Source organism: Dryas octopetala, chromosome 3 (genome assembly GCF_963921425.1).
Source record: "Dryas octopetala chromosome 3, drDryOcto1.1, whole genome shotgun sequence".
In the NCBI taxonomy this organism is placed as follows: Eukaryota; Viridiplantae; Streptophyta; class Magnoliopsida; order Rosales; family Rosaceae; genus Dryas; species Dryas octopetala.
This window is the reverse complement of record NC_141368.1, coordinates 17,166,882-17,191,653: the sequence shown is the minus strand read 5'-3', so window position 1 is coordinate 17,191,653 and position 24,772 is coordinate 17,166,882. Positions and strand designations below refer to the sequence as shown.

The following is a 24,772-nucleotide window of genomic DNA, read 5'->3' as shown; positions in this document are numbered from 1 at the left end:
TGATTGCAACACAATAGAGAAACACTTGGAAATAGAGAAACACTTGGAAAATTCAAAAAACTACGAACTATAGTACATAAACTGGAAACAACCAAAACTAGAAACAGAACATAAACATAAACCAAGAGTTGTCAATCATTCAACTTCCGAAACGGATCTTGTGTTCATCCCAATCTCCATTTAAAAATGCCTCCTCATCCAAGTCATCATCAGTCTTGAGACATAAACCCAACTTTTTGAGAGGCAGTCCAAGGTATACCTTGAGAGAAGTATCTCCATTGCCACACAGCATTTCAAGTTCTTTGAGATCCTGTAAGTGATCCTCAAATTCAACAGATTTTTCCATCTTCAAAATACTGTCACGAGCTGATTCTCTAAGCTTATCCCTTTGGCAACGCCTCTGTGTCTGTAGACCCGCTATTTTCTGGTTTGCTTTCAATATTGTGTCCGCAAAGCGACACTTGAGCATCTCAACTCGGAGAGCCTTAGCCGGAGACAGTTTCGCAGTAGGCTCCGAGACAGAGGCACAAGAATGTTGAATTGCATGATTAACAAGAGTGGCAAAGTGGGTCGAGCGAGAAAACCCTTTAGCCTCAGGAACAGTGGACCTCTTGGCCGGATTTTCGATCAAACTTTTCTTGGACAATCCCTCACAAACAGGTAGTCTTCTCCTATCACAAACCTTTGAGTTTCTGTCCATGACCTTTTTCCACTTGGCCTCAAAATTCCCACTAAGTTTTTTGGCCACAGCATGCACATAATTGCCAAGAGGGTAATACCTGAAAGCGTTGGAGAAGGTGAGCCTAACGTCAGCAGCGAAGGCATTGGCAGAAGAATAGACATCCCTGTCCAGTTTGGATTTCACAGTCCCCAAATCCATCGGCCTCCAAATCACGTCAAAATAATTGGGTATCTTCAGAGCCACGGGATCAACTGGCTTGTTGAAGAACCGGGCATGGCGATGTTCCATTAAACCCTTTAAGATCGAAGAACAACACACCTTCAATCTGCCGTCCAAACCCAAACCAAGCTTTTGCTTCTTCTGGGTCTGAGTCTGAGCCACACCCACAGAGGGTTCCGATGCTCTACGCTTGTTAGAAGCCAACACCGCCATTGAGAATGAAGTTTTGAGAGAAAGAGTGAGAGAGTCGCCGCAGAGTGGAAGAGAGAGAGTGGAGGAGTGGAGTAACCTAGTAAAGTAGAGTGGAGTGGCGTAAAGAGCAAGTCTTGTTCTGGGGGTGACCTGATCTTCGAAGTTTCTAAAAAGGATGTGGAAAACAAAGAGCAAGTCTTGTTCTAGCTGGTAACCTGATCTTCTAAGTTTCCAAGAAGGATGTGGAAAAGAAAGGGTACGTCGTTAACTCGGTAAAACGCGTTAAAATTGTTAGTATATATGTGAAATTATGTGACAATTTCAATTTAATCAAGATTAAATACCAAATTATATTAATTTTTTCAGCAAATCAATAAGGGACTAATCTTAATTTTTTAGTTAGCTACTAATATGGATCAACTGATCGAAATGACATAAAATTGGTAGTTAATATTAAAAATATTGTGATTCAGTAGCTAAAGTCGATCAATTAACCAACAAAACATGTAATTTTTTTTAAACAAGTATTAGGGAAATTTATAGTGCAGTCTATTTTATAAGTATTTTTTATACTAAGACCGGTAGTGATTTAGTGTTTTTAATCAAGTACGTCTTTTTATTTTTCTTTTTTGACGGCTTTATGTTAGGTTTTAACTCCGGAATTTTGGGCGGAGTTAAAACTTAACATGCAGTCTCTACAAAGCTCACTCTACACCCTAAAAGAGGAAATATATTTCAAATCCGGGGATGACTTTATCATGAATTAAAATGATTTTATTATAAATTAAAAGGACTTTATTATGAATTAAAAAAAATTTCTTATCAATTAAAGGACTTTATTATGAATTAAAATGATTTTCTTATAAATTTTAAAACACCTCGGTCTCAATCTAAAAATTGTTTTCCTAAAGAATTCAAGCCTAATTATCTCTAATTATTATAAAGTCCACTTTTGGACTCTTAATGATAATTAAACTCACTTACGTACTTTACCTATATCCTAAAAAAACCCACTTAATTAGTTTTAAACTCATCTTTTAAAAATATTGGTGGTTCTCCTCCCTTTCTCTTTCTCTATTGCTCTCTCTCTCCATCTCCTTCTCCAATGGCCTCTCTCTCTCTCTTTCCATCTTCTCCGATCGAACCCTCGTTGTTCGGCGAGTAAGGCCGACGAGACTACAACCATCTCTCTCTCCGATATCCTCTCAATCTCTGTCTGGAATATCTCTCTCTGTCTCTCTCTCTCTCTCTCTCTCTCTCTCTCTCTCTCTCTCTCTTTTCTTCACTATAACGTTAACCCATCGCTGGAGCCTTAAAAGAAGTCGGTGACCTCCAGATTGGAGTTTGTCAACCTTCGATCTGGAAGTATAGAGGCCGAAGTTTGTCGAGGGCGTGATCTAGAGGTGCTGTGCCGAATCTGGGACAATAGTTACTGTTGGACTGTGACAATTATTTGTTATTGTTAAAATTAAGATTTAATTTTTACTCCAAAAGCTTGAATTTTTGTGTTTTGTGTTGGTTTTATGCTTTTTTTGATTGTTGCATAGTGAGAATTGCCATTGTCCAACAGTAACTATAATTACCACTATTGGACAGTGGCAATTCTCCTAAAGTAAAACAAAAAAAGCTAAGGCGCGCTGGGCTCCGTGCCTAGTGCATATTGCCACGTGAGAATCAATACCTAACTCGACCCAAACCGCAGCCAAAAATACGTCGGAGAGTCCATGACCTTTGGAGCTTTAATTTTCTGTCGTGGGAAGTTGTCGAAGTAGGGAAGGACACTACAAAGTTCAACTCATCAAGAGCAAAAGTAGGTACGTACTAGAGTTGGGCCGAGAGGTGTTCAAAGTCGATGATCGAATAGAAAAACGAACCCCATAAGGAGGTCAACGTCATCAAGCTGGTTCCAACGCCACATAATCAATTGGTGTTCTGTTTGCACGTAAACGCTTGTAGAGGCACGATCTCTATCTATCTAGACTAAAAGCAAGTACTAGATTCCAATAGGTTTTCTTTAATTTTCCTCACTAGTCCACATAAATCTTTTAAAATCCAAATAATTCACCATAAATAGATTTAGAATCTGAAATGCATTCTAAAAAAATACTATAGACTCGTTTCGACTAGTATTATTTTCTAACAACCTTTATTGTTTTTATTGACTTCTAAAATGTCTCAAATAAATTCTAATGTCTCTAAATAGATACAAATATTCAATTTAATTTCAAATAACCTCAAATAGTTCATCAATGTTCAAATAAATCCAAATAATTTCTCGAAAATCACCAAAATTTTTCATATATTATCTCCAAAATAATTTTCAGAAAATTCTATGGTCTCACAATTAAAATTGCCAAAATTAAAATTATGGGACGAAAGTTGAAAATGATTGAAACTAGAGGGACCAAAATGCAATTTGGCCTAACATCTAAAATTAGGATATCAATCAGGTTAAATATAATGGGCTTCTCCGTGAAATAGCCTATTTTAATGAGGCTCCTACTTTTTGGCCTCGGGGGGGAAATCATTTCTTTTTTAGCTCTTTAACCATTTTTCAGACAAAAATACTCCTTGAGTTGATGAATTGATTAACTGAATCAACCAAAAAGTCGACTGTAGCCAAAATATGAAAGAAATAATTTTAACATTTGGGCCAATATAATTTTGAAAAGCCAAGGTCGAGCAACTGGGTGAACTTTGGTGTTCATCGTACTCTCTCATTTCAATCAATCCTCACGCAACCACAATCTCTCTCTCTCTCTGAATTTACTCTTTGTCTGAATCAGCTTCTCTTTCTCAGTCTCTTTCTCTCTTGCATCTTGGGTTGTCTTCTATTTCCCAGTCTCTCACTCTAGCTCTCACTCTCTCTCTTTGATTCTATCCCCAATTTCCAAACTCTAATTTCTTTTATTGATTTATATATCAAAGATTCTAAATTCTTTAAATTCGATTAAAAGTTTGGGGAAATTTGTTAGTATGGCTTCAGATTTAGGTAGAAAGAAAATAGGCAAGAAGGTAATGTTGATTTTTTAGTGTTTTCCTTTTAATTTATGTCTTATATACCTTTTAAATTTTTGTCATATATATATTATAATTATTATTAAAATATTCATTTGCAAAAATTACTAAATTTGGTTTTCAAGCAAACTTCAAGTTTGCGAAAATTTATAACTTTTTTTCATGTTCAATCAAGATTAGGCCCCAGTTCAATTCTCGCCATAGGCCTTCCAAAACTCAAGGCCAGCCCTACTAAAATCAAAACGGAGACATATTGAAAGACGATCATTGAATAATCGTGCATTGTGAGACATGAGACTCGTTTACATTATCTAGATAGCATAATATGGAATAATAACATAGAATGTGTGAACGAACTTTGAATGGATAGAAGGACATTTGGTCTATTATGTGAGTTACTTCGCCATGATGGGCGGGTCAAGAATGATGGTGTGGTGTCTATTGAGGAGTAAGTTTGTATATTCTTACATGTACTTGCACATCATGTTAAGAATCGTACCATTGTCGGTAGATTTTTCCGATCAGAAGAGATCGTCAGTAGGTACTTTAATTCAGTGTTGCAAAGAGTTTTGCGATTGCAAGGTAGGCTATTGAAAGTCCCAGATCCTGAACATGATAATAGTACAGATAATAGGTGAAGAGTTTTTAAGGTATGTTCTCATTTTTTTTGAAATTCCTACAAACTCAGTTAATTATTCTCTTACTTTTGTATAAAGTAATGAAAATTTACCATTTTATTATCTAGAATTGCTTGGGAGCATTAGATAGAACTTACATAAAAATGTGAGTAGCTGCAATTGACAAGCCAAGATATCGAACAAGGAAGGGTGAAATTGCAACAAATGTGTTGGGTGTGTGTTCAAGAGACATGCAATTCATATTTGTGTTACCGGGTTGGGAGGGTTCCGCATCAAACTCTTGAGTTCTCCATGATGCAATAACTAGGCCCAATGAGTTAAAAGTTTCTATTGGTAAGGCTACTAGTTATTGTCCAATCTATAAGGTAGTTTAGTTTTTGTATGTATACATTCACAGGCTAATAGGAGTTATCATTTTGGTTATTAGGATATTATTACATTGTAGATGGTGGTTATACAAACGGTGAAGGCTGGATTCCTTGCACCATATAAAGGAACAAGGTATCACTTATTCGAATGGAGAGATGGACATATACCTTCCAATCATGAGGAATTTTTTAACATGAAGCATTCATCGCCAATGAATGTAATTGAAAGTTGTTTTGAATTGATAAAAGCTAGGTGGGCCTTACTTAGGAGTCCGTCTTTCTATCTAATAAAGACCCAATGTTGAATAATATATAACCGCTTGTTGTCTTCTACATAATTTTATTAGAATGGAGATGTCTAGTGATCCAATGAAACATGCAATAAATGACTTTGAAGATGAAGAAAATGTGATGGAAAGTGAAATGCTTGGTACCGTAGAATCCTCTGACGAATGGACTGCAAAGAGAAATGACATGGCTTTATAAATGTATAATGAGTGGAGGGAAAGGCATGGGTAGCCATGACCATTTTTATGTATTTTCTTATGGATGACATCCTCCGTTTGTATTTGCTCATGTATTTGCTTAACAATGTATTTGTTTGTATTTGCTTTTGTGATATACAAATTGAATTAACTTTGGTGTTGCATTGAGAGTTGCAGGTGCTGTAGTGCAGATTGTGGGTATTTGTGATTTGATTATTGCATTAACTTTAGGTGCATATTTGGATGTTTAGGAATGAGAAGTGAGAGTACTCAAACTCCTGAACAAGTGAAGAAAAATACTAGGAAGAAATGGTTGTCATTTGAAGAAAAAGCTTTGTTAGCGATCCTTGAGTATTTTGTTGCTCGAGGCCACCGATGTGAAATAGATATATAGTTTCAAACCTGGTACCTTGAAAGAAATGGAGAAAGCTTTAGAACTTGTATATCTCACCTTTATTATCACTTCGACTTATTGGAATGTTAATGTGCAGTTAACATTCCCTTCATCGATTAGGAACATTTAGGAATCTAAGTATCTGATAACATGAGTCTCAATGTCCTCCAAGCTCATCATGTTTCTTCTCTTAGATTTCCATAGACGCATTCATTCACTTACACGATGATTCTAGAGTTTCGGTATAGTAAATAATGTTTATGCCCTAATTAATGTGAAATTCAGATATTAAAATATCCCTCCAACAGTGGTAATTATAACTACCTAAATGAGACATAGTCTGATTCGGAATAAGAGATGACCAACCTCTTATAAAAGGCCCTAGACCCCTCTATTCTAGGGTAACGATTCTTTGGCACCCAAACTCTGCTAAACACTTCATACACACCTTGCTAACTTAAGCATCAGAAGGTCTTTGTTGGCCAACACTTCACCAGTCTCACCCCTGATAGCCTCTTTCTATCTTGCAGGATTTTAGTTAGACGGTTTAGGGAGGTCCGACTTGCCAGATTGAGAGGAATTGTCCGAGTCTCGACCCTGAAGAGACCGACCTACTATTGGTACCAGACTTAGGCATCAACAGATGGCCACTATAAGAAATGTGAACAAATCACACCCCTCATTGGTGGCACAAAATGGGGTGGCAATTGGGAACTTTAGTCCCTATTGCCCAATTCCCATCAATTTTTGTTAAAATCAAGATACTTCAGTCCTTATTGCCCAATTGTCACCCCATTCTATGCCACCAATGAGGGTGGACTTTGCTCATATTTCTTGTAGTGGGCGTCGTCTATGAGAAGCAACAATCTTGTGTTGTTTCTCACTTTTTTCCCTTGATATTCTCCTGAACAACCACCGTTCCAAAGCCATGAGTCACCCAAGTGGCTAGCTACGACAAATATTCAGGCCCAAAACCATTAGGAAGAATAGCAAGAAGCACGGCAACTGTCTTACTGACTTTGAGAAATGGGAGATAAGAATAATCGCCAACAAAAAGGGGCAATCAGAGCTTGATTAAAAGCAGCTAAGTCCCGAAAACCAAGGACACCCTCCAACTTATATATTTCGACATAATTCTTTCCAGCAGACCTAATTGATCCCATATATGCTCTTTTCCCACATTCGACCATCTAATTGATTGAGCAACCAATTGCTTTTTTCCCATAATTCCTTCCATCCAATTGATCCAGCAGACCCATATATGATCTTTTTGTTGAGAGTAATGTTGAGCAATATCACACATCGGAAAACTAGAGCTTAGCATATGTGCTTATAAGTCTTGGGCCTCTCCACCCATTGCCAATTGGTTATGGGTTAGATGCTCTAATTCTATCATGGTATCAGAGCTTGGTTATCCGCGTGTAAGGCCTAACGGCCACACGTGCTCCCACGTCACCCAATACAATTTGTTCATGTGTAAGGCTCAAAATCTCGCCACACGTGCGGGGGTGTGTTGGGAGTAATGTTGAGCAATATCCCACATCGGAAAACTAGAGCTTAGCATATGTGCTTATAAGTCTTGGGCCTCTCCACCCATTGCCAATTGGTTTTGGGTTGGATGTTCTAATTCTATCACTTTTCCCTCATGAAATACACTGGAATTGACCGAGCAACCATTTTTCTAAGAATTTCTTTCCTAGCCACCAAAAGGAATTTTTCTTTCCAACCATTTGTGTGATTGCTTGTATTGAAACCCTTTATATTGGATTGTTTGGTCAACTGGAAAAGACCCCTAGTTTTTAACCGTTAGTGGTTTTCTGGGTGAACAATCTTGTGCCTTGTTTGTGGTTTGTTTCCTATGTGTTGCTAATTATTAATCTGGAAATAACTTCACAAGATCACACACTTCACTTTAGCATGTTAACTTAACCCATGAATGCTAAATGAAAGTTTGATAAATCTGCCCACACACCACTTTAGTTGTTAATAGCACTGAGATGCATACATTGATGGATCATTTGAGTGCATAGGTTGTCACTCAATTCCTTGGTGTGTTCTGATTTGTGGTATTTACTAAAGTTATTTTGGTTTTATAAGTCAATCTGGAGTTTCAGATTTTAGCTACTGCATCGTCAGAGTTGTGTTTGTTTGACTAGTTCCTGAATGATCATATGAAACAAAAATTGGGGTCTGATTACTGATAGTGAATTTAATCAAGTTTATTAAGTAGATAAATCACCTAATACAAACTTTCAACTTTGACCCTCAAAGTTGTTCTACATCATTATCACTCCAGTATAAAGCTTACCCACATTATAAAGCCAAGACTTCCCCTACAAGGAATTGTTCAATGTGACTTTAACACAGTAACGTGGTATTAGTTGTTAAACATAAGCGAAAAACGAATTTATTCTTTGAGGGTATACTTTGCACTCGTGGGCCAATCTCTATCTGGCCCGAAGAAATTACCTTGCACGCCGCCGTTACCTTTTGGGAGGCGTACTTCCTTTACAAGGAATTGTTCAATGTGACTTTAACACAATAACGTGGTATTAGTTGTTAAACATAAGTGAAAAACGAATTTATACTTTGAGGGTATACTTTGCACTCGAGGGCCAATCTCCGTCTGGCCCGATGAAATTACCTTTGCACGCCTCTGTTACCTTTTGGGAGGCGTATGCCCCATAAAAACTGTCTACCTAAAAATCGGCCATAAAAAGTTGCAGGTTTCACTCATCGATGTAAAAGATCTTATTTTTAAGCCAAACGGAATGACTTAAAACGAAACTTTTTTTCTTGACGCAGTATATAACTCTCACAGAGTTACACTTTATTTTGTTCTGATGCAATATATATGTAACTTTTGTAAAGTTACGTTATATAATTTCATAGAGCTACATTTTGTTGAATGATATAATATTGTTTTAAGGTTTAAGCATGCCTAAAGCTCTAAATTCTAAAGTACCATGAACCCTAAGCTTTAAAAAGAATTCAAAAATTAATTTAACTAACTATGTAAGTTGCACTGAGTTAGATATTATTATTTTATTGAGTTACATTTTGTTGAATTGTGTATTTTTCACCAATTTATATTTTACTTTAATGTGTGTAAGATTTTACTTGGTTGAAGTGATGTATAAAATTTACGATCCTAAAGTTTGGACAAAAAATAATAATTATAGAAAGTAATTAAAATAAAAAAAAATGTATTAGTCATTTGAACGCTTTATTTGGGTGTTTGAATGCACACTTAGCTCAAAGATTCTACTTAGAAGTTACAATCCTCTATGCTAATTGAGTTTTTAAAAAAATAATCATAATATAAATTATAAATAAAAAAAAAATAACAAAAAATTGATAAAACGTGTCATGTGTTTGAACACCTTACTTGAGTATATGCTTGAGTTTGATGAGTCTTGAATCCTCCAATATGCTTAATTTTGTCTTGAATTGTGGTTTTTTTTTTTTTTTTTTTTTTATCAAGGCAAATTAAGAGCCATATTAATTGAATGGAATTTAACCAAGCAGAAACATCATCTTGGAAAAAGGGAAGAGGGCTGCTATTTGCACATCTTTTTTTTTTCTTTTTGCACACCCTTTTTTAAAAAAAATAAAAAACTAAAAGAAAAAGTCCAACACACCCCTCCCTCCTTCCCTCACCCAACTCTGACCAATAAACACCTCCCCCTCCCTCACCTCGACCACTCCCCCCCCCCCCTTCACCCAACCCACCCAGCCCCTCCCCCCCTCATCCGACCACCTCCCTCCCTCCCTCCCCCCTTCACCCAACCCACCTATCACTGCACAAAATCACCAACTTTCAAATTACTAAATAAAAACAAGCAATCTTATATGGGTTTTAAACCCATGAGGAAAGGAAGAGAACCATACCAAAATTGTGGCCACTGGTAGCAGAAAACGACCGGAATCAATGAAGAAAGCCGGTGGCAGCTGAAGCTTCTCGGCTGCGATCCGGATTGTACGGCGTCTGGATGAAGGATTTGACCCACAGGGAGGTCAGCGCCGCCAAGACGAGGAGATCCTGACCGGTCTTGCGTCGAGAGGTGGCCGGATGGCGAAGATCTGGGCGGGTTGCGGTTAGACTGGATTTGTGCGGGTCTGAAATTTTTTTGGAGTCTGATTGGGGTGTGTTAAGGAAGGAGGGGTGTATTAGTCTTTTCTCATTGATTTTTCTTTTTTGTTTTTTTATTAAAAAGGGTGTGAAAAAAAAAAAATGTGCAAATAGCAGCCCTCAAAAAGAATAAGCAGGGCCAATTTTATCTTGATAAGATACTGATGGACACCGTTAAAACCAATTTCTCTGTTTAATTTTTTGTTTTAAAAAAAAAAACAAAAGACAAATCGAAAGGTTAGGTGATAGACAGTAGTACAGCACGGTCCACCCCAACACCACACCTTGATGGCTTGTTTGAAAGCCATTCATTCAAAGAGGCTTAATGCAGTACTACTATTGACTATCGTCTCATTAATTCTTTACTATTTTGATATCAGAGAGTACTTTTCATCGAAACAGAAATCGATCCATATGGCACTGACCATGTTAGTGACATTTATTTTCCCACCACCGCCTTCTGTTTTCATCACAGCCATATCAGTGATAACCTTCGGATCATTAGCTAAATCTGGGTTCTCGGAGCTGAGAGGAAAGCACATGCAGTATTCCAAGTTTTGGAATTCCAGGTCGACTCAAAAATCTGATGAAGCAAATAAGAAAGTTATTGAAGTATCTGGTAGAAGAGGCATGCAAATAGCTTATACTCCCGCTTTTCTTGCTGCTCTCACATCCTTGGTGTTCTTTCCCCGGCAGGATATGAGAGAGCTATTGCTCTCTTCAGCTCTCACCCTTCATTTTCTCAAAAGGATTCTTGAGGTACTTATAATTTTCCCACACTTAAATTCTTAATTAGTAAAGTGCTTAATTAAGGGAGTAATTAAATAAGGATAAGTGAGGGCCGATAATGCATTTAATGGCTAAAACCACTTTAATGTTATCTGTTTCAATAAATTTGTTATATTCAATCATTGAATGCTTCTCCATCATTTTTATTATTTTCTTTTATCCCCGAGATGGGAAATTCCAGCTTGAGCTATTCATGCTAAAGTGAAGAGAAATGTATATAAGACCATGCAAATACACCTAATTGGTTAGGATCAAAATTGCTAGGTGTACTAATTTTTAGTATTAAATGTATATCACCTCTCTATTAGATGGCTAGAAACCACTTATATAAGTAGACCCCACCTATATTAGATAGATATTACTAGTTCACAGGCAATACAAATTTTACAAAATAAGTGATATATCCACCTAGCAAAGCCTGTTAGTATTTATTATTCTCCTGATCTTGAGGGCATTAAATATTTTGAATATATGGGAGCTACTTGCTAGCTGGTTAAAAGTGCCTTTATACCTAAAAAATACTTTCAATTGTTTCTCAAAAACACTTTTAGTGATCTAAACGGAAGTGCCAAATAGGCTCTATTAATGTTTGGTTCTCATCTAATAGCAGTGATCGATTTCTTTATATTTAGCATTAAGTACGTTATACTAGAGGCACCAGATTTTTTCACCAACTTTGGTCAGCAAGTGCTGTGACAATGACATTTGCCACATCATAAATTTTAAATTTAATAAATTTTACTGATGTGTCTTGGTTACATCAAATTAGCTATTAATTGAGAAAAATAAAAGTCCATTAGTCTAAGTTAACCTAAGGGTCTCAACTCCCAACCCTCTGATTTAATTATACTGTTATAGCAGCACGTCTTAAGTTAGAAATTCATGAACTTAGATTTTTTTTTTTTTTTTTTTATTAATGAAACTCTTGACAATTCAAGAGAGTAGGGATGAATTTATTATTGATAAATTTTTCATGTCATTGCTTCCACTTACTCTAGAATCATGTCTGAAAATGTGTTTTTGTGCTTTAAAAGCATCCTTGCCACCTGGCCGGGCTCTAAGTTCTAACTTCTAACCTAAGTCCATGTGAAAGAAAATTACATAATACACATGCCTTCCATTCGTTCTATATATGAATAACAACTTATAAGAAAAAAAATAAAAGGAGACGTTATTGTTAATAATATTGGTCATGTATCCTAGCTCACTTTGGTTTCCTGTACACGTTAGGATTTCTTGTATCGTGCTTCTCAAGTCTTCTATTGTATTTAGCTAGGTTATAATTGTACCCTATAAATACCTTGTAATATTCATTATTAAAATCAATGAGAACTACCAAATTAACAGTTATTAACACTCCTCAAAAGTAATCCTGCACTGCTCTAATTTTTTTTTTTTTGTTAGTTTTGTTTTAACAACTCAACTATCATAATTGTTCCTATATAAATCCTTCGATCTACCTGCATTTAGCTCATTTCTTTTATTTATTATGCAAAAATTCGATCAACATGCAAGAACTCGGTGCGACGGAGGGAACAAAGGAGCACCACTTAACGTTGTGATTCCATGAAGGACCAAATTAAACCCATAAAGCTTCATTCTAAGTCAAGCATCAAGTTAGGGCTAATTAAGAGAGCCTAAGATCAACATCAAGCTAGTGCAGCAGAAGCAAAGGTTGATGGCTGATATATGCAAATCAAACTCTAAATTATTTATCCTATAAATTAAAACTGGTAGTAACAAAAAGGATTAATTGTTGAAGAAAAATGAAAATCTTGAAAATTAAAATTCAAGAAGAAATCAACAGAAGCTAAAAATGTGTAAATAATTAAATAAATAATTAAGGGTAGTCTTGATAATTGAGTTGTTAAACGATAATTTAAATAATTTAAAAATAAGAGGAGTGCCAATAGTTCTAAACTTGTTATTCTCATTAACTTGTTAGTGAACAATATATAGTTACACATATTTATAGTACATTGGAGGCCTATATATATATCCCTATACAAGTAGGAAACTTAAGTAACAAGTAATCGAAATACAAGTCAAGTATCTTTAACATTAATAGTGTCTCCTGAAAAGAAAAAGAACAAAAGAAAATACCTCTTGGGACATGGGGTTTTTCTGATTTTAATTCTTTCAATCAATTATAGCATTTGAAGAAGGTGAATTTGAACTTAAAGCCTCATCTTTGGACATGGGCTTTTGATGATATATACCTCATTATTTCATTCACCCATTTGATGCAATGATGAGTTACTTATCTAGTATAAATATATAGAAATATATTACTGGTTATTTTGTTAATGGGTTGCTACGTGGCAATACCTTTAGTCCTACATATTTAAGTCTTGTACTGCTTTCGGGAATTATGCTATGAATTGATAAGTCTTTTATTTAGTAAATTAGCTCTTCTCTATTTGGCTCTCATCATGCAACTTCTTAATTCCACTCAATTTATTCCTTGATGTCCTATTGGAAAAACGATTCAACCATAACTACTCTTTCTTAAGTATAAAGAAGGAAAAAAAATGATTGAAAGAGGAAAAACATGCATAATCTTTAGCAATCTCTATCTAAGCTAAGTTTTGTCAATCCAAATATTATATGTGATAAAACGTACTATTTGTACATTCTCAACTGACCCATCCATATTTTGCTGTATATACATGTACATATTGAATTTAAGAAACTTGTTATTTTCTTATTAATTTTGTGGTTGAATTATCTCCGTATACTATTTCTTTTCTTTTTCTTTTTTTATATGAGTCTTTGTATACTTTTTAACTATCTGCAGGTCTCTCCGACATCACTATGCCTAGTTGTAAGTTTCTCTCTATGTCTATGAAAGATAAGCTTTATTGTAATTGTATCATTAACAGTTCATTCAAATAATCAAGTAAAACACAAAGAAAACAATAATGTAGGAAGGTTTAACTAACTACTTGAAAGAACCTCACCTACTCTCTGGGGGGTTCCAAATTAAGAATTTGCTTCAATTTGGTACTTTTACTCATTCAACAATATTGTTTTATATTGTCATCTAGGTTCAATTTGTTCACAAATATAGTGGAGGGATGAGACTTGATACTTCGGTTTTTATCTCTGTCAATTATTTCCTGTATACTGCATGCATGACTTATGCTCAACATCTAACGCAAGGACTTCCGGAGCCACCAGTTGATCTGAAGAACCCTGGGATCTTGTTGTTTCTGATAGGGATATCTGGCAATTTCTTCCATCACTACCTTCTTTCCAGAACAAGATCAAAGGGAGACAAGGAGTATAAGATTCCCAAGGGTGGTTTGTTTTCGCTAGTGATATGCCCACACTATCTCTTTGAAATCATAGGATTTGTAGGGGTTTCTTTTATTTCTCAAACTCTGTATGCGTTTTCCTTCACCATAGGATCAGCATTCTACTTGATGGGAAGAAGCTATGCCACCAGGAGATGGTATCTTTCCAAGTTTAAAGATTTTCCCCGAAATGTCAAGGCTCTAATTCCATATGTTCTATAGACATTTTGAATTAATTGTTTAACAAATTTCAGAATTCTTGTTGAACTCCGCAAATAATAAAATAGACAATTAAGAAAATCCTCTACAAATTTATATTTCTTCTATTAAAACCCACATGTTTTTTTTTTTTTTCATGCCTTAACCTTTTTGACTAGTTGTCAACTCACCTACTTTTCATATATATATATATATATATATATATTCTTAGTCAGCATTTTTTTTAAATTTAAATATTGTAAATCTTTTTTATGCTCTCAGTCCTATGTCAGATTGTTATTCCACTATTTATTGTTGGTAACTGTTGTTATTACTTTCTAAATCTTTGGTGATTTTAATGCTCATAATTCATTGTTTGGACTTTTATTTTTTTTTATTTCAAATATTAATTTTTCATAAACTTCTAATTAAACAACCTACACTAATAAAATTGGAATATATTATGCAATAAATAGAAATCTACGGAATATATATACTAAAACACACCTACACCATAAAATTTCAAGGAATATAATGAGCCTACACTATAAACAAGTAAATAACCTACAACAACAAAGGAATAAACATTTGTAACAAAAAGAAAAAAACTAAGGAACTTACATGAATTATTCAATAAGAACTTACGGTATCATATTTAATAAGGAACCTACATTAGAATATTTATTTAATAAGGAACCTACATTACTAAGGAACCTACATTAGCTAATACACCTCCAACAGACAAAAAAAATAAAAAAAAAACACCTACAAACATAAAAACTCAAATATCTCCAGTAAAAAAAAAGTAAATGATTTTAACACCCACTTTTAGACTATCAACCACTTTTTCCATCCACTGGTTTAAATTAGATTCTAAGTAGGTCCATGTACTATTTTCCCGGTCCACTTTATAACTGATCAGTATATTTTCTTTTGTTTTATTCCGCTTTTGCCCTTGTCTCTGTGAAGTTATTTTTGTTGCTTAATTTGTTCCTTCTGTACGTTCTCGATCTGCTCAATTTTCGGATATGCTTATGGCGATCTCTCTTTTTCTCGCCTCCCTTCTTTGTCTATCGCCGACTCTCTTTACCTGACGGGAAGGAAGGCTGGCAAGGTCGCCGGCCTCCAAATCCGAGGCTAGAAGGGAGTTTGTCACTACAACAAAATTCACTTTTCATGACATTTGATTAATGGCGTTTTAAAAATCAATGGTTATGAAAAGATACTATTATGACGTTTTAAAACAAAATGTCATGAAATGCAATATATAGATTGTTAATTATGACAATCAAGCAAAAATGCCATTGAATAGTGAAACAATGACGTGAAAACTGTGCCATAAAAAAAAAAAAAAAGGGGATGGCGTTTACTCAACGTCATGGATACTTTGACTAAACCATGACCTCGCATAAATGTCATAAAATTAATGGCATTTGAAACACTGCCATGGATACTTGATTTCTAGGGCATTCTTCCAACGCCATGGAAAATTTGGCAGATTAAAAAAAAAATTCAGCCAAAATATTTGGCTCCAACAGGCGGGACTGAAAACTTTCACAGATAAACGAGCCTCACCTACCGCCAGACTTAGCCTCACTCTCTTTGTCTCGGTCACTACACTCTCATGGTCTCACCATTTCAACTTCACAAACATCCATCCACTCACCGTTTCTCAGACGATTTCATCTTCACCAACATATATCCATCCTCTCACCATTTCTTACTATTTCTTTGATTTCTGATTGCCGATACGTTTCGGAAGCTAAAGAAGTCGTTGAGTCAGAAGTTCTCAACATTGCACCGCGATCCCTCCAACTCGTCTTCTCCGCCGCCTCCTCCTTGTCTGTCCTCCTAGGTCAGTTAATAATCTCCCTCACCTTTTCTGTCGTCGTTTTGTGTGCATTTTTTGCTAGAAAATGTTTTCCCTCAATCTCGAGATCTCATCAGTGTAAACACATTTGAAGAATCCATAATTAATTTCAATACAGAGGGTTAAATTTGAAAGACATTAAATTTCAATGGTGTTGGGCTTTCATAGTTGCTAATAGACATGAGAATTCTGACTTGCAGAATCCATAATTAATTTCAATACAGAGGGTTCAATGTTGTTGGATTTTAGTAAAAACTAAAAGAATCCATTTAGTTTTTAAACCTTTATTAGATCATCATTTTCACTAGCTAAAAGAATCCATTTTAGTAATTCCTTTAAATACATGCAGAAAGTTTCCCCAAGTCCTTATATATTTGCCCCAATCATGAATGGAAATTTTTCTTCTCTATCTTGTTTCAGTTGATAAATGGGTAATGAATAATTATGTGGTGTTTATAAATTTAGGTTCCACCATTTTGGAGATGCTGTTTATGGGAAACTTGATCAGGGTCTTATATTTGTAGTGGATAGTACTAATAGAAACAGAGTTTCACAAGCCAGAGTTTGGCTCCACCGAGTGCTCAGTCAGGTACATTAATTTTCTTGCATATTAAATTCTCCTAGAAATTAAATGTCATCACCATAACTATTTTTCAGTTTACAAATTCTCCTAGAAATCAAATGGTCATTGATTTTACTATTTCTATTAGTTTCAAGTATTTCTCTTACATATAATGGGCTTCTGGGTTTTTTACACAGCTACGTCCATGCTGCTTGTACCACCTCTAGAAAAGACTTTATGATGGTCTTGATTGGCAAATCCCAATGTAAGTGACTTTTCTTATATACATAAACTAATTAATATGTATGTATGCCATTCTTTTTCTTTTTTCGTTTTATGTCTAACACATTTTCTGTATTTAATAAGGGTAAGGGATTTATATTAAATCATGAATGTCAAGGTTTCATGCAATTTGTGGGATTTATACTAAAATTTTTACCAATGATGCACCCAGTGACATTTCATCTGAAAGGTGAGTTATATGAAAGAAGATGGTGGTTTTAAAGTTTGAGATGTCATTGCTGCTACTGTTATTATTTAATATAAAATGACAGCAAAGTGAAATTTGGTAGTGAAACAGTGCTTGATGTCTAGTTACCGTCATGGATGTATCACATTTCTAATTTTAAATATTCACAGAATTGGTTAGTATAATAGAAAATGAACTTCTAGTTATAAAATTGTCATTGATGTAGGATAGTTACCCCTTATGATGTCAGACAAGTTTAGAGAATCCTAGAACTCATATAAGGATTAACCTAAATGCAATTTTTTACTCTTAATTAAAAGAAAGGATCCAAGAGTTTCTTGTTCCTGTTTCTCTATTTTCTTATTTTTGGTTTCTTTATTTTCCAGTATAAAAATTTTGTTATTCCGAAAGGTCGAGCTATTTATATCTTTCTAAAAACTATAATGGCTAAGAAACCTATACTTAAATGGGATCGCTAGGTGAACCTAATTAGTACAATCACTACAAGAAAAACTACATTTAGCGACAACCCTATTTCGTCGTTAAAAACTGCTGTTTCGTCGCAAAAAACGTGTGGCGACCGAAATATTTCGTCGCCCGTTTCGTCGCCTATAGGGCGTCGCCCTTGATAATTGGCCAAGAAAGAAGGATTTCGTCGTGGATTGCTTTCTGAGACGAAAATATATTTCGTCGCCAAATAGCATTATTTTGTCGCCAATATGCCAATTAAAATTGCGCGAGATTTGAATTTTGGCGCCAAAGTTGGTCGCCTATTGTAAAAATTTCGTCGCCAAGTTTCCTGGATATGGCGCGAACTACACATATTTGGCAGCAAGTGTTGTCGCCAATTATATTCATTTCGTCGCAAAATTTTGACGCCAATTATGTTCATTTTGTCGCAAAATGATGAATTTGTCAAAGGCGAGGAAAGCTAATTTTGTCGCCAATTCATTTATTGCTTTTTTTTTTTTTTTTTTGTATTTAGTTAATATGCTTTATTTTTTGGATTAATTTTATTATGTTTTCATTTATAAATTAATAGACATTTTTAAATCATATTATAAAATATAAATGAAATTTATGTAAATATTAATATGAAACAAATACTAAAATAAAGATAAAGATAATTTTAGTTTAAATGTAACATACAACCTACACATACACAAGTGTTCCAACACTTCAAAAGGACCAGAGCCTATGAATATATACATGCCAAAGAGACCTAAATATCTGAACACTTCATCTAGGATCGAAATATCTAATTACACTTCAAAAGGAGCAAAGTTTATAAACAGTTCAAAAACATTGAAAGCATTTTACCTAATGCATGTACATCTGATTTGGCACATACCTAATGCACTTCTACTGCACATCTAACTTACTTAATGATTACCAAATGGTCAGCATGAAGCCAAAAGACCACAATATCAAAATACCCAAAACACATACCATACCCACAAGTAAAAGTGTAACAGCCTAAGTAGACCTAATATCATCAAGATCATCAAAGGTGTCATCATTTTCACCAACATCATTACCAAAAACACCATGAGAATTGTTTTGTTGGGAACCTCGAATGGCAGCAAGCTCATCTTTCATCTGCATAATATAAGAGGTAAGTTCCTCCACCTTTCCTGTAAGCTCCTCAATTTTCTTATCTCTTGCAGCAGCTGAAGCAATTGATGTGGTATGCATGTGAGAAGTAGTTTCTCGGCGAGGACCATATCCCACACCTCGAATAGTCGTACCTTTAGCAACCCCAACTCCTCTCCCCAAGATCTCCAACTGATCTTCAACAGGTACAATGATTTCCTCAAGTGGGGTACCCTCAGGTGCACTCTCAGCCAGCTCCTTCTTCTTCTCATTCAACTCTGCCACCATCTTATCCTACAATACAAGAAAAAATAAATCCCAAGGTTATATGAGCTAAAGAACAAAACAAACAATTTCTCTATCTTCCATTTAGTTCCTTATCTGAATAATCCCAAGGTTACTATTGAATATTCAAGTAACCAAAACTTAGGGATTTCAAGGTTGGAAGCAGTAATTACTAAATAGAAAAGGCCTTATTATTGTTGTGAAGGACTATTCAAAAGCATATCCAACAATATCAACATGCTCAATTTGTACATTGTTTTCCTCAGAATGCAATCCCTCCAAAAAAGAAAAGGAAAATTCTTTGCTGCAGTACACACACACATATTTGATGGTTGCAATAACACAAACAAAGACACAAGTCTAAAAGGTCATAAAACGACCACAAAAATTCATCACAACGTATTTTAATTACTGCAAAACACCACACAAAGTAAATTTGCAATTCTTCACTCCTGGTAACCATCTAACAAGCTCAGCTGATTGTTCAATGTGAATAGGTATAACAAACTATATTAGAAAAGAAGAAACACAATTTAGGGGCTAACTGAATGCCCAAGTAAAGCAGAGGTCAACTATTCATTGCTCTTTCATGTACAACCCCATCATAGCCTACCTTAATTAGCTCCCTGCATGTCTCTCTCTGTCTCTCATAATTCAGAACACATATATATACAATTAGCTGCAGAGTTCTATTGGTGGCAAAATGGGCTGCAAGCAATCAGATAAGCGAAACCCAAAGCCAAAGCACAAAAACAGATTGTGGTCTCCTGAATCCTTTGAACAACTTTCCAAGTAGACCCCAGTTTTGGGTCGTCCAAGTAAAATACTTGACATGCTTGGGTTGCTAGTACATAAGGATCGTCATGATACCATAGGCAGTTTACATTCACTGAGGTGAGATGGTAATCTTTAACAAGTCTTTTCTTTTTCTTATCTGTGTCGAACCACTCACATTTGAAAAGGATCACCTGATATCCATATATAAATTGTATCTTAACAACACTAACCAACTTTCCATAAAAATCACAATCATCATCATCATGTGACCCTGGCACCATAAGACCACTATTTTGTGTCGTGCGGTTTCTTTCAATTTGGTTGACCCACCATCGAATCCCATTAACAATGCACCCTGTGTAAGTTTCTACCCGATTATCTGGACCATATGATAGTGCATACAACTCATCAGTCACCGACTCATCACCCTCATCATAAAGCGCCTTCACATGTTCTTTAAACCACTTAGGAAATAATTTTCTATGTCTCTTATCTAGGTCAACTGCACTCTCTGTTCGTAACAATTCATAATGCTCTCTGCATAAACAACACATGTTGAAAGTTAAATTACATTACTGGAAGCTTAAAAAAATTTCATAAAATAAATAGAAAGGTCATTCTAACAAAGAAAAATGAACCGAATGCTATTAGTATTAAAGTACCTTCGAAACGGTTCAACCTCGTCGCAATTATTTAAGATATACCAATAAGATAATTCATTTTCACTGTCTGAGGGATGAACCATTCTATAACCACCAAATGGACTTGCATTCTGAGAAAATACTGAGAGCTTCGCATCAATTTCACCCCCATCAACATTTCTTTCTGGTCGAGTGAATGATGTCTCAACATTCTGGAGATACAGCGCACAAAACGTCACCGACTCATTAGAAATATATGCCTCCGCAATTGAACCTTCTGGTCTAGCTCTATTACGCACATAACCCTTCAACTTTCCCAACATCCTGAGCACAATTAGAAAAAACTAAATTACAATTCAAACTAACTAACTTAAAATTAATATGAAACAAATAGAATAGAAGTATTGAGTACCTCTCTATCGGGTACATCCATCGAAATCCAATTGGTCCGGCAAGTTTTGCCTCACGTGGCAAATGCACTGCTAAATGTACCATGATATCAAAGAATGCAGGCGGAAAGATTTTTTCAAGTTTGCATAGTATGTACACAATTTCAATCTCCAACCTATCAAGGTCTGCAACATTTAATGTCCTTGCACATATCTGTTGAAAGAAGTTGGACAATTCTACAAGTGGGGAACACACATCCTTTTTCAAGTATGGTCGAATTCCCACAGAAAGAAGACGTTGTAACAAGACATGGCAATCGTGGCTCTTCAACCCCGAGATCTTACCATCTTTAACATTTCGTGATATATTGGCTGCATAGCCATCTGGAAATTTCACTGATTTTAAGAATTGCAAAAATTCTCTACGCTCAGTTGGTGACAATGTATAACATGCAGGAGGTTTCTCAATTCGGTTATGACGCTGTCTTAGATGCAGTTCCTTATTTTCATATCTGCCAAATCTAGTCGAGCCTTGTTTGTGTCCTTGTTCTTCCCTTCTATACTCAACAATGTTCCCAAGATGCTATCACATATATTCTTTTCAATGTGCATTACGTCTAGATTATGCCTAATTTTTAATTTCGACCAATACTCTAATTCAAAAAAGATGCTCTTTTTTGTCCAATTCAACTCATTAGGTGTCCGTTTCCTCTTCCTATCCCTATTATCAGGGTGTTTACCAGGCTTAGAAGGCATAAGGTGATCAAATTGTAACAAGACATCATCACCAGAGAATTCCCTAGGGGGATCCCTCATCTCATGTTTTCCATCAAAATCAAGACTCATACGCCAATGATGGTTTCTACCCAAGTAACGACGATGCCCTAGGTAACAAACCTTACTCCGCAGCCCATGCGATGATGTATCCTTATTACACACAGGACATGCTAAAAAACCTTTAGTGCTCCAACCTGATAAATTTCCATAAGCTGGAAAATCATTAATCGTCCACAAAATAGCTGCTCTAAGGTTAAATCCGGAATCAGTTAGTTTATCATAAGTGCCTACGCCTTGTTCCCACAACTCCTTAAGCTCGTCAATTAAAGGGCGCAAATACACATCAAGTTCCTTGCCAGGGGCATTTGGACCAGGTATTAGCAACGTCATGATAGAGTATTGGGACTTCATACATTTCCAAGATGGCAGATTATATGGAACCAACACCACTGGCCACATACTGTAAGATGAGCTCATATTTCCAAATGGGTTAAACCCATCGGTTGCAAGACCTAACCTGACATTGCGCGGGTCTTCAGCAAAAGATGGGTACATTCGGTCAAATTCCTTCCACGCAATAGAGTCGGCTGGATGTCTCATAACACCTTCAATATCAACCCTTCTATCCTTGTGCCACCGCATATCTGCTGCTGTATGTCTTGACATGAAAAGTCTTTGTAATCTTGGCTTTAATGGAAAGTAGCGCAAGCATTTTTGTGGAACCTTCTTACTCTTTTTACCTTCACTAGAACTGGGAGTGGGTAAATACCTTGGCTCATCACATTCTGGACATTTTTCCTTATGTGCATGCTCTTTATAAAATAAGGCACAATCATACTTACATGCATCAATCTTTTCGTACCCCAAACCCAGATCTTTCAAGATCTTATTTGCAGCATAATATGATTCTGGAATGTTATTGGGTTTAGGGCACATTCGTTTTAAAATTTGTAACAGCATATCAAAAGACTTGTTAGTCCAATGATTAAGGACCTTGCAGTTCATGAATTCCACAATAGCCGTTAAAACTGTAAATTCTTCACAGCCAGGGAAAAACTCCTTTTTCGCTTCAGCCATTAACTTTTCATACTTAGCAGCTTCTGCCCTATGCACATTGTTTCCTCCATTATCCCCCACTGTATGTTCAGTGGCTCCCAATATATCATCCTCTACCACTAAATCTTGATCCATGTCTACAACTTGTGGGAATGCATCATCCATAATATCAAGTACATCATCATTTGGTCTGCGTGCCCCTCCAGCAATTGGAGAAGGGGGATCTTGTCTCTGTGATCCCACTTGTTCTCCATGATGTATCCAAGTGTCATAAACCACTGACATCCCATAATGAATTAGATGCATCTCAATAACCGATAAAGACTGCCATTTCAGATTCTGACACTTCACACATGGACATGGAGTCTCATTACTAGAGTTCACATGCTGGCCTGCAACTTCTATGAATGATTGAATACCTTCAATATATTGCTGACTCACTCTATTGGGATTGTGAATCCATCCTCTGTCCATCTTGAACTGATTGAATATTCTTCTAATCTAACTACCAAGTTTGATCATTTTCAATTGTTAATAAACAACAAGCTACACATTTGTCAACTTCACAAATTTAAAAAAATATATTCAATCAATCAATGAACTTTAACAAGTTATTCACAAATTAAAATCAGATATTCATAACCTATTTAATTTTTTTGCTCTCATTTATAAGAGTATAAGAAGCTGTCGTAAGAACATTTCAGGAGAGTGCAGATACATTTCCAGTACAACACACAAACAAAAATGACTAATATACAAGTTCCCAATTTGACTAATATGCATTTGCTGCTACTAGAGGTTCCCATTTGGTTTGTGTTGTGCATGACAATTAGAAACCTATTTTTGTTAATTTAAATAAACAGAGCTGACTATGCACACACTGCAATTCAATTAATATGGTTTGATAGGCTTATTTACCTACAATCAACTGCTCAATTCGTCTCGATTGCAATTTCCAAGCTGAAATTTGACCGATGAGTGAACTTTAACAAGTCATTCACAAATTAAAATCAGATATTCATAACCTATTAAATTTTTTTGCTCTCATTTATAAGAGTATAAGAAGCTGTCGTAAGAACATTTCAGGAGAGTGCAGATACATTTCCAGTACAACACACAAACAAAAATGACTAAATACAAGTTCCCAATTTGACTAATATGCATTTGCTGCTACTAGAGGTTCCCATTTGGTTTGTGTTGTGCATGACAATTAGAAACCTATTTTTGTTAATTTAAATAAACAGAGCTAACTATGCACACACTGCAATTCAATTAATATGGTTTGATAGGCTTATTTACCTACAATCAACTGCTCAATTCGTCTCGACTGCAATTTCCAAGCTGAAATTTGACCGATGAGGAGAGAACTAAAGAGCTGAAAGAGGGAAAAAAAAAAAAGTAAGCTAAATTCAAGATTGAAGAAACATACCCAGATTTGTCAAAAAATATTTACTCTAGTTAAGGCATGCATCTATGTTAAATCGTCGACATAATGTAAGTATTCTTTCATACAATTTGAATTCATGGTATTTATGTGCTTGAAGTCTTACTGCTACTTTTAATTTTAATTTTTAAGGTTAATTGTCTCAATCAATAAGGCAGCAACACACCAACACAAGGCAATCACAAGCAAAATCATGCACAAGCACAAGCAATACCGTCCGTTTATTAGCTTTTCTAGAAAACCTTAACATGGTATTTGTTCTTAGTAAAAAAGAAAAAGGAATAGAAAAGTGAGCATAAATGCTTTGGACTTTGGAGGCAACGATTTAATTGATAGAGAGATAAAGACTTTGCTTGCAAAACATTACTAGAGGTGTTGGTTTTTACTAGGAGTAGAGTCAGCTAAAAGCACATTATTCAATTAAATATTAAATTTTTGTTTGCAAAGCTTGTGTCATATCTTTGCAAATATTAAAGGTAAAGTAGTACTAAAGTCAAT

General features: G+C 35.4%; 2 protein-coding genes and 1 pseudogene across 3 annotated transcripts; 1 reads left to right on the top strand and 2 right to left on the bottom strand.

Moving 5' to 3' along the window:
• Positions 1-139: 139 nt before the first annotated feature.
• On the bottom strand, positions 140-1,132 carry LOC147291443 (uncharacterized). Its single transcript, XM_086235944.1, has one exon. The coding sequence runs from the start codon at positions 1,112-1,114 to the stop codon at positions 140-142; it is 975 nt and encodes a 324-aa protein (XP_086092070.1). The 5' UTR covers positions 1,115-1,132.
• A 9,269-nt stretch (positions 1,133-10,401) lies between these two features.
• Positions 10,402-14,513, top strand: LOC147291442 (uncharacterized). 2 transcript variants are annotated; one of them, XM_086238540.1, is made up of 3 exons: positions 10,402-10,887; positions 13,715-13,741; positions 13,965-14,513. In XM_086238540.1, the coding sequence occupies exons 1-3, from the start codon at positions 10,417-10,419 to the stop codon at positions 14,433-14,435; spliced, it is 969 nt and encodes a 322-aa protein (XP_086094666.1). In that variant the 5' UTR covers positions 10,402-10,416; the 3' UTR covers positions 14,436-14,513. The 2 variants fall into 2 exon arrangements, with proteins under 2 accessions (XP_086094666.1, XP_086094668.1); XM_086238542.1 differs by lacking the exon at positions 13,715-13,741 and having other exon boundaries at positions 10,420-10,887.
• A 5,366-nt stretch (positions 14,514-19,879) lies between these two features.
• LOC147291441 (uncharacterized) lies at positions 19,880-23,304 on the bottom strand (annotated as a pseudogene).
• Between the last annotated feature and the right edge of the window lie 1,468 nt (positions 23,305-24,772).

Bases quoted from the DNA above. Each gene is read 5' to 3' on its own strand.
- LOC147291443 (XM_086235944.1), bottom strand. From the start codon at position 1,114: ATGGCGGTGTTGGCTTCTAACAAGCGTAGAGCATCGGAACCCTCTGTG.
- LOC147291442 (XM_086238540.1), top strand. From the start codon at position 10,417: ATGGCTTGTTTGAAAGCCATTCATTCAAAGAGGCTTAATGCAGTACTA. The intron at 10,888-13,714 runs GTACTTATAATT...AACTATCTGCAG, and splicing joins TTCTCAAAAGGATTCTTGAG to GTCTCTCCGACATCACTATG. The intron at 13,742-13,964 runs GTAAGTTTCTCT...ATTGTCATCTAG, and splicing joins CGACATCACTATGCCTAGTT to GTTCAATTTGTTCACAAATA.